Source organism: Geotrypetes seraphini, chromosome 12 (assembly GCF_902459505.1).
Source record: "Geotrypetes seraphini chromosome 12, aGeoSer1.1, whole genome shotgun sequence".
Taxonomy (NCBI): Eukaryota; Metazoa; Chordata; class Amphibia; order Gymnophiona; family Dermophiidae; genus Geotrypetes; species Geotrypetes seraphini.
In genome coordinates, this window is record NC_047095.1 from 37,528,267 (window position 1) to 37,548,752 (window position 20,486).

At 43.4% G+C, this 20,486-nt stretch overlaps 1 protein-coding gene across 5 annotated transcripts in view; it reads right to left on the reverse strand.

Moving 5' to 3' along the window:
- The window catches only part of MIGA1 (mitoguardin 1), a 98,912-nt gene that overhangs the window by 61,714 nt on the left and 16,712 nt on the right, over positions 1 to 20,486 (reverse strand). For all 5 annotated transcript variants that reach the window (XM_033916641.1, XM_033916642.1, XM_033916640.1 and 2 more), the window contains 2 exons: positions 16,433 to 16,569; positions 10,274 to 10,397 (listed from right to left, as the gene is read on the reverse strand). In XM_033916641.1, the coding sequence (XP_033772532.1) occupies positions 10,274 to 10,397; positions 16,433 to 16,569 (261 nt within the window). The remainder of the gene's footprint in view (positions 1 to 10,273; positions 10,398 to 16,432; positions 16,570 to 20,486) is intronic.

The following is a 20,486-nucleotide window of genomic DNA, read 5'->3' on the forward strand; positions in this document are numbered from 1 at the left end:
ATGTGGGTGCCAGTAATGTTCATTGCCGGGATCCACGTAGCTAAGCAGCTGAAATTAGGACTTCTTATGCAGTATCATGAGGCGGCCACAAGAGATTATGGCATCCATTTTCCTCACTACTTCACAAGCAATGGTATCAAGTCCCAGCAATATCAAAAGTAAACCAAAACCGGACTTGCTAACACTTGGTATACGAATGAAGCCCTCAGATACTTGTGCTGCACAGTGATCACAATAGTCACACTGAAGCGGCTAAGTACAGGTTTGCACGTTATCTTTCATCGGGCATTCATGCAATTAACTTTGGTGCAAATAAACAGTCAAAAGCTAAATTAACCAGCGACACTTATCTTTTTAGTGAATCGCTTGCTTGCTGAGCTTGAACAAGTGGCCCAACGGGACCCGTTTCACCGATTAGGGCTTCTTCGGGGGTCTGTTTGTTCGAGCGCGTACAGCTCGATCTGCCTTTGCAGAGCTAAAAATGGCGCTCGAACAAACAGACCCCTGAAGAAGCCCTAACCGGTGAAACGGGTCCCGTTGGGCCACTTGTTCAAGCTCAGCAAGCAAGCGATTCACTAAAAAGATAAGTGTCGCTGGTTAATTTAGCTTTTGACTGTTTATTTGCACAAAAGTTTAAGCACCTTAGTTAAAACTTTAAAAAGAATTGCATGAATGCCCGATGAAAGATAACGTGCAAACCTGTACTTAGCCGCTTCAGTGTGACTATTGTGATCATTGTGCAGCACAAGTATCTGAGGGCTTCATTCGTATATCCATTTTCCTCAGGCAGCTGCAAGGAGCAGGAGTGAGGGAGTTTCACTCCTATCCCCATAGCCCCTACAGAACCACCAGAGGGTTACAGTAGGCCCGGGGGGGACCTACACAGCCCAGAGGGGCATTGGGGAGGAAAAGAGATTTTTTGAATAGATTGAACTAGGGAAGGGGGAAGGGAAGGAGAGGACTCCCAAGGCTAGGGTTACCAGATTTCCTCTTAAAAAAAAAAAAAATGACACCTGGCCCCACCCCATTCTGCCCCCTAGCCCTGCTCAATTCTGCCCCCTAGCCCTGCAGTTAATTACGAAGCTGCATTAGCGTTTTTTTTATCACCATCTATGGTGGTAAAAGTTCTGACGCTCATAGGAATTCCTCATAGGACAAACCTCATGTCTCCTTCCCCGAGCTCGGGGGCTGCATCTGGAGGACGTCTACATGCGTGGACTTCAATGCGATGATGTAACGTGCATGCGCGCCTATATGTGAAGTCATCGCGTCCCCGTCCGCACGTGCGCAGATGCCCTCCAGACATGGCCCCGAGCTTGGGGACTTCCAAAACATAGAAACATAGAATATGACGGCAGAAAAGGGTCGGCGGCCCAACAAGTCTGCCCACTCCAGAACCCTCCCTCCCGCAAGTCTGCCCACTTAATCAATTACGTGCCCCCACCTGTTTGTTCCATCGACTCGGGAAGGGGTAAAACGCGGACAAACTGCCGGGTTTTGGAAATCTCTCTGGGCACCCAGACAGTCCTTTAAAAAGAGGACATGTCCAGGCTTTCCCAGATCTCTGGTAACCCTGCCCAGTGCTCCATATAGCATTTAAATAGTTATGAAGGTCTCGGCCAAAATTCAGCTGGGACCCGCATAGATAGATTGTGAGCCCATCGGGACAGAGAGGGAAAATGCTTGAGGATCTGATTGTAAACCACTTAGATAACCTGCTAGACAGTATATAAATACCTAATAAAATTAAATAAATAAATAAAACTTTGGTGGCCTACTCTGCTTAAATTAGCCCCAGATATTCAGTGCTGGTGATCAGACGATGGCCTGGAACTGAGTAACTGGAGCTAATTCTGCCCGTAGCTGTCGATGTTTAAAGAAACACTGACCACTGCAGACTGAATATGAACCCCTACATGTTTAAAATGCTAAGTTTTATGAAAATCAAGATGTTAGCCATGGTAGAATCCTTGACTTTTAGCTTACAGTTCTGAAGTGAGAAGAGCCCCTGGGCTTTCTATCAAAACCAGATCCTACATAGGAAACCTATTAAAATCCTGGCAGTAGAAGTCAAAACACTTTTGGATCTTGTCCCATTTGTTAATAGAACTAGACAAGACCAGCTCTCTGGTCTGCATGCAGTAAGTAATTTCTCAAAGTCTGTTCTTAGGACTAGAGCCAATGGAAACGTGCAGAATGGAAAAACTACAGATATTATGGTGAATGTTGGGGGATTGGGATTGCTAATAGACCTCAGGGCTATTTTTTTTTTTTTTTTTTTAAGCTACTAGATTCTTTCTGTACACCAGAAAGTTATGACAGCGTTTCTTATTTGTCTTTATCCCTGAGTGCTATAAAATTTATTTCTCCATTTGCCCATTCTCTGCTGTGTCCGGATATCAAAATTCTAATCCTTGGCTTAATATAATTGAAATACTGCCTGCAACTTTGTATTTCTCTTTCTCTGTTCACAAGCAGGATCACAGGATCAGATCCTGCTATTCAGTTTGGAAGTCATGTGGGACAAACTAGTTTCACTGTGGGTGATAATTCCTCTACCAGAGGCATACCAAGGAGGTGGGGCCATCCGCCCTATGTGCAGACCATAAAGGAGTGCTCCCAGGGTCGGCATCTGGGAATCCCTTCCCCTTCCAGCAATGGCAGACTTCACAATTCGTTGCTCTGCTGGCATCAGGCCTTAGTTTCTGCAGCATCCTGTTTTTGCGGAAGCAAGAAGTGGGCAGGACCAGCAGAAAGGAAGGCCCGATGCCAGCAAGAGCAGCAAATTTTGAAGGCTGCTATTGCCGATGATGAGACAAAGGGTTAGGGTTAGGGTGGCACGTATATGGCAATAGAGTAGAGTTTGGGGGGATTTGGTGGCCTCACATTTTCCACCATAAATGTAGTGGTTAGAGTGGCTTATGGGCCTGGGTCCTCCTCTCTATGGCTCACTAGCCCACCACCCAGGCTACTTAAGACAACTGTATTCAGCTCTACTAGGCTTTCCTATACCAGGTGCTGATGTTCCACAGACAGGTATGTACATTTTTAATCTAATCTTTGTGAGGGTGTGAGGGGGGGTCAGTGAACACTGGGGGAATGTGTGGGGCCGTCTTTACTTTATCTCTGCAGTGGTTATTTGATCACTTTGGATACCTTTTTGGCACTTATACCTGAGGAGGAGTGTGTGGCGCGGTGGTTGAAGCTACAGCCTCAGCACCCTGGGGTTGTGGGTTCAAATCCCACGCTGCTCCTTGTGACCCTGGGCAAGTCACTTAATCCTCCATAGCCCCAGATACGTTAGATAGATTGTGAACCCACCGGGACAGATAGGGAAAATGCTTGAGTACCTGATTGTAAAACCGCTTAGAAAACCTTGATAGGCGGTATATAAAATCCTAAAAAACTTAAACTTAAAAACTTTTTCACATCGTCAAACGCATAACATATATGTTTCGCCCAGGAAGTCTTGTAAAACATTTGATATCCCTGCAGGATGACTAAGTGTAGGTCGGCCCACATCCCTTCCAAATACCGCCCTAACCACTCCTCCAGATACTCCCCTTTCAGCTCTGGGCACACAGTGGTATTCAGAGGCCTAAAAAGTCCCTCAATACGTCCAGAAATTCGGTTTGATTATCGGCACTTGGACGACCTGTCTTTTAGGTCGTCCAAGTGCCAACGTGGGTGGGTTTTTAGATGTGTTTAAGGTTTCATTATGAGCCCAATTACGAACATACTAACTCACAAAAAAAAAATCCCTCAACAATATTACAAAGATTTAGAGCTAACCTTCATTACAGCTCAGATTATTTTAAAAAAACCCTCAATCAGCGTTTGACAGTTAACTAAAGTACTCAGCAAAATCCCTGTTTAGAGTATGTGTGAGGAGCAAAACAGTCAAAAACTGTGACAACTAAACCTATATCTGACAGCTGATACCCAAAGTGCCAGTGGAAGCTGCTTACAGCTGTTCTTTCAGACCTCAAAGATCATGTATGCTCCTGCCTGAGTTATCAGAACAGGTGTATGAAAACCATGCCATGGCTCTGACCTAAATTTAACTCCCATGTTGCCAAGTGTAAAGGGACACATTGAGGTTAAACACAATCTCCTCTATGCTAAAAAGTACAAACATGTGCTGCCCTCTTTTGCTCAAAAGAAAAACTGAACTTAGGTTACTGTGGTGAACTCCATGCAGAAAAAACAGATGACAAGCTTTAAGGAGGAAAAGTCCATAGTCTATTATTGAGAAAGACATGGGGGAAACCATTGCTTGCCCTGGATCGGTAGCATGGAATGTTGCTACTCCTTGGGTTTTGGCTAGGTACTAGTGAGCTGGATTGGCCACTGTGAGAACGGGCTACTGGGTTTGATGGACCATTGGTCTGACCCAGTAAGGCTATTCTTTATGTTCTTATGTAAGACAAATATTGTTTCAATGCAAAGAGATGCTAAGGGGCTTATAAACGAAAGAGAAAAACGTCCAAAAACCGGCCTAAGTCGGCACTTGGACGAACATTTCTCAAAAACGTCCAAGCGCCGATAAAAAAACCGGGTGTTGGACGTATTTCTAAACGACTTAGGCCTTCATAGTGCCGCTCAACGTCCAAAGCTAAACGGGGCGTTTCGGAAGGCATGTCGAGGGCGGGAGTTGGGCGGGATGTGGGCTGGCTTAGACTTAGTCGTACAGCATGTATAACCAAAAGTTTAACAACAGAGCCTAGACGGAACTTGGATGTTGTGACTTAGACCTTGTAAAACATGGTCTAAGTCACAAAAACCCACCTAAACTCACCAGATAAGCACTGCAAACACATAACACAGACCCCCACACACTACCCCAGTGATCACCAACCCCCCCCCATAAAACTTTTATTCACAACTTTAAATTTCAGCCTCCAGACCATCAACACCTGGCTGCCTGGCATAGGAAAGCCTAGTCGTCCAGCCCAGAGGCAGCTTAAGTCGTCTTCGGGGTGGGTTAGGGACCCATGGAGAGGAGGACCCATGCCCATAAGCCCCTGTAATCACTGCATTAATACTTAAACATGTGTACACCCCTATACACCCTCAAAACCCTTTTTTACTGGCATATAAGTGGCTCCTGCAGCCATAAGGGCTATTGGGGTGGTAGATAAGTGGGTCTAGGGGATTCTGGAGGTGGTTTGGGAGGGCTCACCGTCACCTATAAGGGAGCTGAAGTTAGGAGAAGCCATGGCACCCTTTTTGTGAAGTTCACAGCAGTGCCCTGTAAGGTACCCCATTATTTAGGTGGCATGTCTGGGTGTGCAGTCCATCACTTTGCAGACCCCTCCCACGTCCAACAGGGCTTGTTCTAGGCATTTTGGACTTGGACAGAAAGTTGGACGGAAATGTGGTATAAAAGATGGACGATTTAGCGGCTTGGATGATCAGATCGGCAGGACGTATAATTAGATGATTTTCGAAAGTCAAAAAAAGTTGGACGTATCTTTCGAAAATGTGTCTTAGGCTCTTTTTAACTTTGGACGACTTGCGAGATGGACGTAAACGGACTTAGACGTCCCTTTCGATTATGCCCCTCCACATGTTTTATCATCACTGGCATTTACCCTTGTGAGTATGAATTCTTGAGACTGGAGAGGCATTCATCATTAACACCTCATTGATAGCAGCACATTTTCAAAAAATATATCAAGACATTTAGGCTAACGATTAGGTTTCAATTTTTAATTTTCAAGCACTTGTTCTACTTCCCATGTGCATACATGCAACTTAGGACCCACGATTAAAGGGAGATAAAAGGCTTCAGCTAGATTGTTGCAAAGCAACGGAAATGCCCTGCTGGAAACTGAAGGACTGATATTGAGATGTTTACATGATCACTGAGGGTCGATGAAAGTATAACTTCACTATGCATGTGTTTTCAAAACTTAGACAAAGAGCATTAACCAAATGTCTCTCTAAATCAGTGGTTCCCAATCCTGTCCTGGTCTAGCCAGTCAGGTTTTCAGGCTAGACCTAATGAATATGCATGAGAGAGATTTGCATATAATGGAGGTGACAGGCATGCAAATCTGTCCTGTGCAGATTCATTAGGGCTATCCTGAAAACCTGATTGGCTGGTGGTCCTCCAGGACAGGGTTGGGAACCACTGCTCTAAACGGTCCATTACTATTCGTACAAGAAGGTGCTGGGTTTGGGGCATGGTGAGGATGGGCAAAAAATGATTTAGTAGTGATATTCAGCCATCAAACTGAAATTCATGACTACACAATCTGTATACTCAACATTGTCAATTATACAGATACTCCCTAATCTAATAAAAATGTGTGTGCACATAACCTTGAGGCACACCACTGGTAACATCTCTTTCCTCAGAGCGATCCCCATTGACCACTACCCTCTGTTGTCTTCCACTTAACTAGTTTCTGACCCAGCCCGTCACTTTGGGGCCCATCCCAAAAGCACCCAGATTATTTATTAGACGTCCGTGTGGAACACAGACAAAGGCTTTGCTAAAATCTAAATACACCACATCTAGTGCACTCCCCTCTATCCAATTCTCTGGTCACCCAGTCAAAAGAAATCGATCAGATTTTTCTGACAAGACCTACCTCTAGTGAATCCATGTTGCCTTCGTTCCTGTAATGTACGAGCATTTGTAACAGCAACTGCACACGCAATTGCTGATATAGAATTTGCACTTAGAGCCAGATTCTATAGGCACCTAAGCGCCTTGTAGGCGCCTTTCCGCACAACTGTCAGTCAACCATTAAGCGCCACTTACAGAATCACATCTAGCAGTGCCTAAGCGAACTTAGTTCTCACTAGGTGTTGTAGAGATAGGCGCCGATACATTAGGCCAGGTTTTACCAGGCCTAATTTACTGGCGCCTAACTCAGGATGCTTAGCGACACCTACGTTGGCCATGCCTATTTGCCGCCCCCTAACCACGCCCACTTTTCAGGTAGGCTTCTGAGAGCGCCTCAACTTAGACGTCGCTAGGCGCTGCTCTGAGTTCCCCATGGAACTCTTGTTTGGCGGGGGGAGGGTTTATTCAATGGTGCGGTCATTTAGCACGCCATTTAAGCTAATTGAAACAATTTGGGTTGCATGCGGACTTTAGTTAGGTGTCCACAATTAGGGTGCCTAGCAGTGCCTAACTAGGGCACCATTTATAGAATCTGGCTCTTAGTGTGCATCATTCCAGCACGTAACCTTAGGCAATCTATAGAGGATTACCCACCATAGTGGCACTGAGTAGACAGATTAAGTTAAATACTGCAGCTGGCAGTTATGCTGGTTATTCTGCTGACAAGACAATGGACTCTGAGATCACACTGCTTTCCAGCAAATATACACTAGTTCTTTGTATATGTGGGCTAACAGGTTACATTTATTGTTTCACTGGTCTTGCTTTGTGCATATGTGAGGTTTGATCATTTGCCCAATAGAAAACAGAAAAATCAGTCCACAGATAAAATCACTGAAGCAAACAACAGCTGGGCTGACAAAAACACAAAACCACCAGTAGTGCTCACATAAACAGCTTTATTGCATCAACAAGGGCTTTACTCGACACGAGTTATGTTTCAGCTTTAGAGCCTGCTTCAGGAATCTAAAGTCTTATGAACAGCCGGGAAGAATCCCTTGGAAAGAACGTTGTTCAATGTAAGACACACCTTTCAAAATCAATATGAATCATCTACTGGGGGACTCTTAAGAACTCTTACAGGGATCTCAAAGTCACTCCTTGATGGCCGCAATCTAGTCAGGTTTTCAGGATTTCCCCAATGAATATGCATTGAAAGTAGTGCATGCAATAGATCTCATGCATATTCATTGGGGAAATCCTGAAAACCCGACTGGATTGCGGCCCTCAAGGAGGGACTTTGAGACCCCTGCCCTAATAGTAAATGATATGACCGGAACAGCAGCAGTAGTCTCTCTTCAAAGGGTCTCCTCTTTGATCAGTGAAAATCGGGATTAGGGGAAAGAGATTTTGGTCCCCAGTACATTATTTATATTGTGTATGCAAGGTTCAGTGGCGTAGTAAGTGGGGTGTGGGGGGGAGGGTCCGCCCTGGCATGGTCTTCCTAAGGGCGTGGCACCCCTTCTCCGCCCCCCCGGTTCCTCTCCTTGCAGTGCGTGCGCACCCCTTGCCTTCACCATACCTTTTTTACTTCCCCAGTGTAAGGTTGCAGCCCACGTCGGCATCGGTGCTCTCTCTGATATCACTTCTGGGACCCGCACCTAGGAAGTGACGTCAAAGGGCAAGCCGACACTGACGTGGGTATACTACTCGCGACGGAGAAGTTTAAAAGGTACAGGGAAAGGGTGCATGCATGGCCGGGGGGGGGGAGGGACACCGCTCACCCTTACTATGCCACTGCAAGATGTGTCTTATATTTGGCAATGTTCTTTCCAAGGATTGTCCCTGGTTGGCCATCAGGGTTTAGACTTCTCAAAACACAACTTGTGCTGTGTCAAGCCCTCGTTGATGCAATAAAGCTATTTCACATTACATTACACTGGCGTCTTCTATCCCGCCAATACCTTTCAGTTCTAGGCGGTTTACGTGTTTTATGTGAGCACTAACCCCATTCTTTTACTAAGGTGCGCTATGCTTTTTAGCATGTGATAAATATTAGCGCGCGCTAAACACTATCGCGTGCATGTTATCCTATGGGCACGTTAGCAGTTAACGCATGCATTAATTTAGCGCATGCTAAACATGCGTTAAACCCTTAGCGCACCTTAGTAAAAGAGGGCCTAACTGTGGGTTGGTGCTTGCATCAACTCCGCTGTTTTCTTTGCTCATTTTCCCGCCTCACAATAACATATTGATTTCTCAGGATAATTTAACCCTTTATTAGATGATTAGATTTAAAGAAATTCCTTGAGGTTTCTTTTCAATACTTAGTTGCAAAAGAATGGAACCAATTATGCTGCATATTTAACACTGATCTGTCTATTTCATATTCCCCTAGTGAAGGTAATACGAAGGAGAAAGGGACCAACTGCAGGTAGAGTTCATAAACACTTCACAGAATATGCTCACAACATTTTTTGTTTTATATTTGTTCAGAATTTTCTCCTAAATTTTGTTATTTTTTTTAAATCTCATACTGGAGGTGGATAATGCCAGATCAATCCCTTTAAAACAGCAATTCTTAACCTTTTTTGAGTCACGAACCCCTTTAAGAACCTGATGAAAGCTACGGACCCCCCTCCCCAGAAAGAGTCACAAAAACACACCTTTGCGTGCAAAGAATATAATGTACTTTATTTATCAAGATTTGATTGTCTCATACACATATGACATTCACAAAGTATTATTAAACTTTAAAGTAAACAATCTAAACAAAACCCCACTTCTTTTTTATGCAAAAAGTGATGGCTGCTCATTATAATTAGGAAATACAATCCTCTTGTGTACATTACAACAGATCTACTACTACTATGGGCTCCTTTTACTAAGGTGCGCTAGCGTTTTTAGCTTCTAGAACTAACGCCAGCTCAATGCTGCCATTAAAGTCTAGCGCGCGTGGCAATGTAGCGCGCGCTATTCCGTGCGTTAAAGCCCTAGTGTAACTTAGTAAAAGGAGCCCTATGTTTCTACCATTACTACTACTACATCTACTACTACTATTACTACTACCTTAGTAAAAGGAGCCCTATGTTTCTACTACCATTACTACTACTACTACTACATCTACTACTACTATTACTACTACATCTATTACTACTATTACTACTACCTTAGTAAAAGGAGCCCTATGTTTCTACTACCATTACTACTACTACATCTACTACTACTATTACTACTACTACTACTACTATTACTACTACCTTAGTAAAAGGAGCCCTATGTTTCTACTACCATTACTACTACTACTACTACATCTACTCGCTCGCCATCTGCGAGAAAAATCAACAGTAGCAGGCTGTATAGTGAATATAAATGTTAATTTTTATCTAACCCTCAGGGACCCCCTGAAACCCATCCATGGACCCATGGTTAAGAACCCCTGCTTCAAAAGCTGTCTGAATTATTCTAGAGCAGTGCTGTTCATTTCCAGTTCTTGAAGGCCACAAATGGATCATATGCATATCTGCCTCCTACAAAAGAAACAGCATCCCTCAAGTCAATGAATACCACCGTTCTAGATCTTTCCTTTGTTTGTACCTGTCAGAATTGCCTTGAAAGCATTTTTTTTCTTTTAGAGGAGCCTAACACTAAGCGTGTGATGCAAAAAGCTTATTTCTGAAACAGCCAGTACCTTACCGATGTCGTTAGCTAGAGAAGCTGGATCAGAGGCCCCGAGAGTGGCCTCAAACTCCTCCTGCAGACGATAGGCTCTCTGGAGCAGAGATTCAAGCTTATGAATGAATTCCGCACTAATGATATCCTGCAAACCAGAACAATGCATGCCATAATTACAGATTCTGTCTAGGGCTATTAAAGTATCAGGTTCCAGAACTCTGGCAGTCCTGAGAATCATGTGAATTCTGAGGCAGCATTCCACATTGCTCATATACAGAACCATTTACATTATTCCTGCCTAACTCTGTAGGACTGAAAATGCTAGTGAAAGAACTCGTCCTTTGCGGCACAAATGTTGCCTTTTGTTGTCAGCTAACAATTTTAACAATTTGAGGATGGTAGCAACAAAGGATTTTCTGCATAACAATTTTTTTAAAGGATTATGCAACCCATATTTTGCATTTTGTGGCACGTACAACATCCCTTTTTTATTGTTTCCTCTGAATCCACAGACAAACACAGTTCCTGTGTTTACGCCGGATCCATTTAAATGCATATTTAAGCACATTGTTTCAAATGCTCGATTTTACCATCAGCGATTGCTACACGCCTGGGTTTGGGCACAGAAAAACTGGCAGCTGCTTCCAACAACAACACAAAGGACCTCTTCGCTAAAGTGTCGTCTCGCAAACTTTTCCAAGCTGCGGCACTTGGGGGCCCCGGCTAGAGGGTCTCCGCACATGCGCACGTGTTACATCATCATGTCGACGCCCACATGTGCGCGGAGGCCCTCCAGACAGGGCCCTAAACTTGTTAACCCTGAAATGACTATGCTGGTGGGGGGGATGTGTGGAGAGCAGGAGAGGAGCCTGCGAGGAGGAGAGGCGCCGGCTGACTCGCCTACACAATGTGCCTCTCGCGGCACACCCGGAATCTCACTGCAGCACACGACTGTGCCACAGCATACAATCTGCGATACACTGTGCTAAAGGACAGTAAACAATGTGTGCATGAATTAGTGCATACTGGTAACGCATGAGCAGAATGACAGCATGTGCTGCCATGCCAGCACGGTGAGCCACATGCTAACTACATAAGGAGCAATTCTATAAATTGGAGCATCGGTCTAGGTTCCCTAATGCTGTGCACTTAGGTGCCAATTGTATAATGGCATCTTGGCACCAAGATTCCATTATAGAATACTAGCATAAAGTCAGCATTGGCATGCCCATGCATAAGTGCCCTCTCAGGCATATGTAACACACCTAGGTGCACCAAGTGACACACATACCTACTCTTTTACTAAGGTGCGCTATGCTTTTAGGCGCATGATAAATATTAGCGCGTGCTATCCTATGGATATGTTAGCGGTTAGCGCACACGTTGATTTAGCGCACGCTAAATGCGTGCTAAAATGCTTAGTGCACCTTAGTAAAAGAGGGCCACAGTTTATAGTATTCTATAAATTGCACCTGTAACTGGGAGACATGCCTATGGCCAGCCAATGCTCCACCCATGTGTACACCCCGCTTCGAGTTAGGTGTTATGGTACTTGGGTCCCGATGCTCAAAAGATTTGCAGCAGAGAGAAACTCCACTGTGAACCTAACGCTGAACTGCCGCGGCATTCTCAAAATAATAAGCATGCAAACTCATGTTGTGGTAAAATCGCGGTAAATCTGCAACCCACTGCACAAAATGTCAACTTTTCCGTCAGCGAGGTTACCGGCTCAGGCACCGACATTAGGACAAACAGATGCTGCGGCAATAATTCCCCAACATAACCGGCCCTCATTTACCGCAACCTTTTTTAAAATATAAAAAAAATAAAACAAGGGTCTGAAGGAGCCTCTCCTGTCTCCCCCTTCCTGGCACAGTCCACCCAGGGACCCTCAGCTAGAGCAGGGCTGGCCCAGCCTATCCCACCCAGGAAATCTTGCCACTCTTAAGCTATGACATACCCAGTGGTTCCCCCCCAGCTAGGCTGGTACAGGCCTGGCCCACCTGGTGGTTCCCCAGCTGGGCCTGGTCCAGCCTCCCTAGAAAGAAAGACCTGGTAGTCTAGTGGAGAAAAGCTAACAGGGGATGGGCTAGAATACAGGCAGTGAGAGGAGATTTATCTTTAACGTATTCACAAGCAATAGTTTGACATATACAATTTTGTAGCTATTTTCTAGCTGTGGTACTATAACCTTAGAGACTGTAGTGGATCTATGCTACAGGTACAGGTCAATCAGGCACCCTTCATCGTGTTTAGTGGCTGTCATCTCACCTCTGGGTTCCTGACAAGGGTCCCTGTTTTGCTACTGCTGCTTCAAGGGAAGAATATTTTACAAAAACAACAGATGTCTAGAATATTTAGGACTTGGATAATTGAGCACAAATCCTGCCTTACATGGGCGAAAACAGAAGCACCAATAGTACAACACTGTATAAATGTACAAAACATTTCCTTTTAGATTTGAGGTGTTGGATCCTTGAACAATTAAAGTCCCCTGTTTGAGGTGGGAATTTTTAAACATCTATTATGACAACGAGAACAATGATGGATCTTTTTGTTAATCGATTGGACTAAATATTTATACTGAGTGGAGAGCTTTTTTCTGAAGTCTATATACAGATTTCTATGGGGAAGTCTAGAGACGGTAGTAGTTATTTGTTGTCATTTGGGATGAAGAACTTTATTGGTCATTTTTTTGTTGGTGACGTTTTGCACATCCTGACGCTTTAACTTCCCTTTTAAGCTGCGGAGAACACAGAAGGGCCATGTTTAGAAGGCAGTTGTTCGTAAGTAGTGTATAATTTGGGATTTCAATGGATTTAGGGTACTAATGTATTTAATTTTTTTTGTGTTGTTTTAGTTAGTGCGGTTACCCTGGACTACTACTCGAGGGAATTACAACAACTTTGGGAGTGATGAAGAATTACAACAGTTTTGAAAGTTAGGAAGATTATACACTGTGGGATTATATGCATTGGATCTAGCAGATATTTAGGAGCTGTGAAGTATTGAGTTTATGCCACTTTTGGGAGACTGAGGTCTTCATTTTTATAGATAAGTGCATTAAATTTCATTTCCTAGTATTTGTTTTGCTATATACTATGGGACAAAATTGAAAGATAAATTGATGTGAATAGATTTTGAAAGATTTGGGCACTTGTTTATACAGTTCATTTATACAGAATGTATGAGGGGAGAATACTTCACTGTAGTTTATGCAACACCGAGGTTTTTTTTCTCCTCTCATTGATTGAAGTCCTTGGTTTTCTTCTCTTTTTGTTTTTTTTGTCATTAATACCATCATGGAAGCCAATTCCATCACAAATAAACTTTAAACTTCTTACATTAGCATTTCAGACTTTGCGTACAGGTCTCCCCCATTATTTGGCTTCTTTTCTCATCACTTACATACCCTCACGTATTCTCCGATCTGCAACAGCTCGTCAACTATCAATCCCCTCAGTTCACTTTCGAAAATTAAACTACACGCCACTCTGCATTTTTGCAATTGTCCCCTTGTAATGGAACTCTCTCCTGCTTAAACTCCACTCTGAGCTCTCATACCAAAAATTTCACACATTCCAAAAAAAGGTACCTGTTTACATTAGTGTTTGGCATGGAGGGATGAGCCATAGTCTATGGCTCAGTTATTTTATTTTAATTTCTCTGGCTGGCTCACTACCTTTCTCGTCCCATCTCTCCAATTTGTCCCCTTTTCCTTTTCTAACTTTTCTAATAAATTTTGGAGTTCATTTCCAGCTTTCTAATTGATTTGTAAACCACTTTGACATTTTTATGAAGAGTGGTTTATAAAAACCTTATTAAACATTAACAAAGGTGGAAAGAAGAGAACATGAGAGCTGGCACAGTTAAAAGATAAAGTGAAAGAGGCTATTAGAGCCAAAAGACACTGGCAAGTTAGATACAAAAAGAATAAAAAAAAATATGAAGAGAAACTTGCCAACTTCTTCAGGTACATCAGAAGCAGAAAGCTATGGGATCACTGAATCATCAAGGAACACAAGGGGCACTGAGGGAGGATAAGGCCATAATGGAGAGACTGAATGAATTATTTGCTTTGTTCTTTATGGAAGAAGATGTAAGAGATCTTTCGGAACCAGAAATTGGTTTCAAGGATGACGGTACAGAGGAACTGAAAGAAATCTCAGTGAACCTGGAAGACATTCTAAGCCAAGTAGACAAGTTAAAGAGTGGTAAATCACCTGGACCAGATGGATTACATCCCAGGGCACTGAAAGAACTTAAATATGAAATTGCTAATCTGCTGTTAATGATCTGTAACGTCACTAAAATTCTCCATAGTACCTGAAGATTGGAGGGTAGCCAATGTTATTCTGATTTTTTAAAAAGGTTCCAGGGGTAATCAAAGAAATTACAGACTGGTAAGCCTGACTTCTGTGCCGGGCAAAATAGTGTAAACTATTATGAAAAATAAAATTACAGGACACCTAGACAAACATGGTTTAATCATGGGACAGAGTCAGCATGGGTTCAGCCAGGGGAGGTCTTGCCTCACCAATTTACTGCATTTCTTTGAAGGTGTGAATAAACATGCAGGATAGCTGGTTGACATAGGAGAACTGGTTGACATGGTATATCTAGACTTTCAGAAAGCTTTCAACAAAGTTTCTCATGAGAGACTAATAAGAAAATTAAAGAGTAATAGGATAGGGGGCAATATTCTGTTGTGGATTAGGAATTGATTATTGTACAGAAAACAGAGAGTAGGGTTAAATGGCCATTTTTCTCAATGGAAGAGGGTTGAGTGCCGCAGGGATCTGTACTGGAACCAGTGCTATTTAGCATATTTATAAATGATCTGGAAACTGGACCAACAAGGAAGAAGATTAAATTTGTAGATGACACTAACCTGTTTAAAGTTGTTAAAGCACATGTAAACTGTGAAAAATTGCAGGAAGACCTTAGGACATTGAAAGACCATGCATCCACATGGCAAATGAAATTTGGCGTGGACAAATGCAAAGTGATGCACATTGGGAAGAATAATCCAAATCATAGTTATCAGATGCTAGGTCTACCTTAGGGGACAGCACTGAAGAAAAAGATCCAGGTGTCATCATAAGACAACACACTAGAATCTTCTAATCAATGTGCGGCAGCAGCCCAAAAAAACAAACAGGATGCTAGGAATTATTAGAAAAAGGATGGTAAATAAGACTGTATCGGTAGCATAGAATATTGCTACACCTTGGGTTTTTGCCAGGTACTAGTAATCTGGATTGGCCACCATGAGAACGGGCTATTGGGCTTGATGGACCATTGGTCTGACCGAGTAAGGCTATTCTTATGTTCTTATTATAATGTCTCTGCATCACTCCATAGAAGTTGTGCCCTCACCTTGAGTACTGCATTCAGTTCTGGTTGTTCTATCTCAAAAGAGATATAGCGGAATTGGAAAAGGTTCAAAGAAGAGCAACCAAGATGATAATGGGGATGGAACTCCTCTCGTTTGAGGAAAGAATAAAGAGGTTAGGGTTCTTCAGCTTGGAAAACAGATGGCCGAGCCTCATATTTATATGCCTTGACAGAAAAAGGGGAGTCTTTCTTTGCCCAGCACAGTGAGAAGCAAAAGAAAGGCAAAGCTGATATCACAATACAACCCAAGGGATTTTATTGAAAGTTCCTATGGGAAGTCCCTTGAGAAAATTTCTTGCACATACATTTTTGTGACAATGATAGTTACATGTAGAATAGGTGCTGACTCTTTCATTTTTGTTCCGACATGTGTACAAGCTCTACTACCTCCCATCAGTCACTTCTTTCTGGTTGTAAATGTTGACAAAACTGGCAGTCAAATTCTCTCTGCTAACCCTTCTATGGTATCCTGGACCTGAGAAAATATTTCTCACGTTGCCTGCCCATCAAAGACATTGTTCCCTCCTCTGCATTGCAGAAGAATACTTAATCTCATTACCATACATTTTTAATGCAATGGGTGGCCATGTCTTCTACGTGATTTAACACCTGTGCTCAACACCTATCTGCATTGCTTGGCCATTAACATGTACGTACAACCCCTGGTAACTCTGAGGTTAGGCTTATGGTAGTTTTCTGCATCTGTCCCTCGGTGATGCGAGAAATTGCGCAATACCAGAAAAGTAGTCACTTATTGTATGCGTTTATAAAATCAGGACTCACTTCGACATTTTCTTCTGCAATAGCGTCACCTGCTCCCAGCTTGATGGAACCACAGTTTGTCTCATCTTCAGCTTGTCTGTTTCGAAAAGTTAACGCCTGCTCCCACCGACGTAGCGCCTCTTCAAATAGTTCCATGCCTATACAAGGAGACAGCAATTAAAGCAACTTGTATTTCAGAAAACTGCAGTCCTCAGTAACTAACTAGAAGGTCAATATGACTAGCCAGAAATTGGAAAATCGCAGAGCACTTCGAAATTCTATCAACTAAGAAGTAAAAGGTTCTGCTCAATGAACAAAAAGTGTACTCTTGCATTTCTACAGTTAGCATCAATAGTCACATTTCATCAACCATTTTCAAATTCTGTTTTTCATTCCTGCCCCTGCTTTTTATGAAAAAGACTATTCCAGCGATCAAGGGTGGTTGATCGCTGGAATAGTCTTCCACTTCAGGTTATTGAGGCCAGCAGCGTGCCTGATTTTAAGGCCAAATGGGATAGACACGTTGGATCTATTCACAGAGAAAGGTAGGGGAGGGTCATTGGGGTGGGCAGACTAGATGGGCCGTGGCCCTTATCTGCCGTCTATTTCTATGTTTCTAACTTGTTTGACTACTGTATCAAGAAAAAATAAACCAATATATCAGGAGCACAAAATCTATTTAGGTTTGACTAGAAAATACGAGTACATCAGAAGCTTTTGAGACAGAGCTGGGGATGGAAGGTGATTCCAGGAGCACTCATTTGCTAATACCCAGTAAATATTTTCTGTTTTAGAGCTCTTCCTAATTTCCTTTATTCATTGCAGTTACTGTCCTCAGCTGAAGGCATGCAAAAATGCCAGAGGAAATTAGAAGTCTGAACAGTTATCTAATGTTTTGCAAAACCCTAAAAATATAGCTTTATGATGCTTTTTTTGGGAAATAATTGTAAGTATGGTAATGAATATCAAATTTCAATTTATGATCTGCTATTTTTATTGTGCATTGCTTTGGTGCTTGTTAGCGTAATGTGGTATATCAAATGAACAAATCATATCGAATTAAATCCTGCAAACACAGATCCTAAATCTGGCCACAAAGGAGGCAATTCTACAAACAGGCGCATTTAAATGCAGCACACTGTGCACTAAAGCCCAGATTCTCTAAACAGTGTCTGATCTAGGCACCTAACTTAATTATTCAAGTAGGCTTAATTGGCACCATTAATTAAAAAGTGCCATTAAAAAATTTTAAAACAATTAAAAAATATACCCCTTCCTTTACAAGGCCACGCTAGTGTTTTTTAGTGCTATGTGTTCAATGTCGCCTACAAGTTAGACGTCTTTTATAGAATCAGGACCTAAATCTATAATGGCATGTGGGTGCCCAGATTCCATTAAAGAATACTAGATATCAACTTATCTTTGCACACATATCTACACACACCTACTTATGCTATATCAATAGCAGATTTAAATGTGTACGCCCCAAATGCTGCAATTTAGTATTCTACAAGTTCTACGTGTAAGTGGGAGCCCTGCCCCTCTACATTTACACACTAAGGCCCAGATTCTGTATAGGATGCCGGACCCGGGCGTCCTATACAGAATCGGGCCTACACCCACCTATAGCGGGAGGGGCCTTAGATGCCTGGATCAATTAGGTCCTATGATCTTGTGGGTTGGGCAGGGGAGCGGCAGGCCCGCCTCATTTGGACGGAGGCGGGCCTGCTGGCCAGTTGTGCGAGGAGTCGTCCAATCCAACTTACAGGTAAGGCCAAGGGGGGGTTCCAGGATGGGGGGGGTTCGTTGGGGGGGGGTCCGGCAGGAGGGGTTGGACACCCTCCTGCTGGCAATCTTAGGGGGGCCGCTGGGAGGGTCGGCAGGAGGGGTTGGGTACCCTCCTGCCGCGATCTTTGGGAAGGCCGTTGTAGGGGTCAGCAGGAGAGGTTGGGTATCCTCCTGCCGCAATCTTTGGGAGGGCTGTTGGGGGGGTTGGCAGGAGGGGTTGGGTACCCTCCTACCACAATCGTCGGGGGGGGAAGGCGGGTTCTGTCAGCACGAAGGGTTGAGCACCTTCCTGCCGGCAATCGTCCGGGGGAGGGGTGTTCTGTCGGCAGGAGGGGTTGGGCACCTTCCTGTCACGATCGGTGGAGGGAGGGGAGGGGATACTTGCAGCCGTAGCCGCGGCCTCTATACTAATCATGGCAGGGAGATCCTTGCCGCAATTTGGTACAACGGCTGCGTCTACTTACCATGTAGGCCAGCATTTTGCTAGCCTACATTGTAAGCATCTCCCGTTCTGTTAGGGAGATGTGTAGGGCCGCCTAAGTTCGCTTAAGGCTACCGCCTAGCCTTAGGAGAGCTTAGGCGGGCTTGCGGGCCTCTCTAGGCTCCCTGGAAGTGCCTTCAATATAGGCAGCCTGCCTGGGGAGCATTTTTTTTTTTTTTTAGAAAAAGTGCCTCCCGATTGGCTGATTGGACAGCTGTAGGACGCCTACAGCTGCCTACAATCGGGAGCACTTTGCAGAATCAGGGCCTAAGCGAGTTGTGCACATCAGCTATAGAATGCCACTTAGCACCCAATTCTCACACGCTTAAGTGCTAGCATTTTATCCTCCTGATATTCAAAGCAATTTAGCTGGGCAGGAGAGGCTTCTGCCTGTTAAATTGTTTCTGACATCCTATGTAATGGTATTCAGTGGCAGTCAACCTAGCATTGTTGCTGAATATCACCAGAAAAAAAGGAAATGTCATTGCCTTAAATAATAAAAGTCCAACAAAAAAGGTAAGTGAGATGTCTATACCACCTTGCATTCACTCAATGGATTAATCTGATACCACCAAGTTTAGAACAGCTGCTTATTTCCATCGAAGAACTGTTGCAAATGTTATGATCCTAGAGTATGACTTTTAGTTTGTATAATAAATCATTTCACAAGTTGGTATAGACATCTCAGTTGCCTTTATTTGTTGGACTGAACCACACACCACCCCACTTTCCGGTTAGTGCTGAGGCAGTCTGTGGGTGGAGTGTGGGTGGGGCATGGGGAGAAGCTGGGCCCTAATCGGTTAGCGGCTATATTCAGACCACTAACCAGTTAGCTAAATCGGGTACCAGTTTGAATAGTGGCTGATGCCCAGTTAACTTCTGGGTTGCAGCACCATTTTTCCTGTTGCTCCACCCTCCCCCACGACTCCAAATCTCCCTTCCTCCCACCCTGCAGGTAAGTAAAAGCAGACTGAGGCTCCCCCATGCCTACTTTTAAATACCTGATCAAGCAGGGTTGGGTGGGCAGGAGCGATGCCCATTCATTCCTGCCCATCATGACAACTTATGTAAAATGACCACCGTAACCTCTAGTGCAATCCTTGACATACTAACATTGTGTTCTACTATTTTGAGATATTTCCTCCTCTAGATATGGTGTATCATAAGACTTTACTTCATCAAGTCTTTATTAGACTATGGGGGGTCACAAGTTAAATTGATTCTAGTCATTTCTGTCTGACAAGCTACAGCAGTGAAGGCGGGACATACTGTAGTTCACAGTCCAATAGATGTGCAGCTTTTGCAAAATCTAATTATTTGCATTTATAGGAAGCAAACTCTTTCACTTACATATGCAATGCCATATGAGATGAGGCTTTTTTTAAACTTCTTATGGAAAATGGATGCTCCTAATGTGTGTGCTGCCAAATATATACAGATTTCACATTTAAAGAATCTCATTGATTCTTCATTCACATTTAAGGATCAAGTTAATTCTCTTGTAAAAAAAATGTTTTTTCAGTCTCCGTGTTTTAAGGAAAATTTGAGCGCTTTTTCATCAACAGCATTTCTCCATTTTGGTTCAATCAATCATTTAGCACATCTGGACTACTGTAATTCAATGTATGTGGGCTTATCCAGCTGATACAGAATACCGCTGCCAGACTCATTTTTGGCAAGAGTAAGTTTGACCATGTATCCCCATTGCTCAGAGAACTACAATAGCTCCCAATTCACATGAGAATTCAATTTAAATGCATCTGTATTGCATTAAAGATTTTATTTGGCTTCTTTACTACTCTTGTC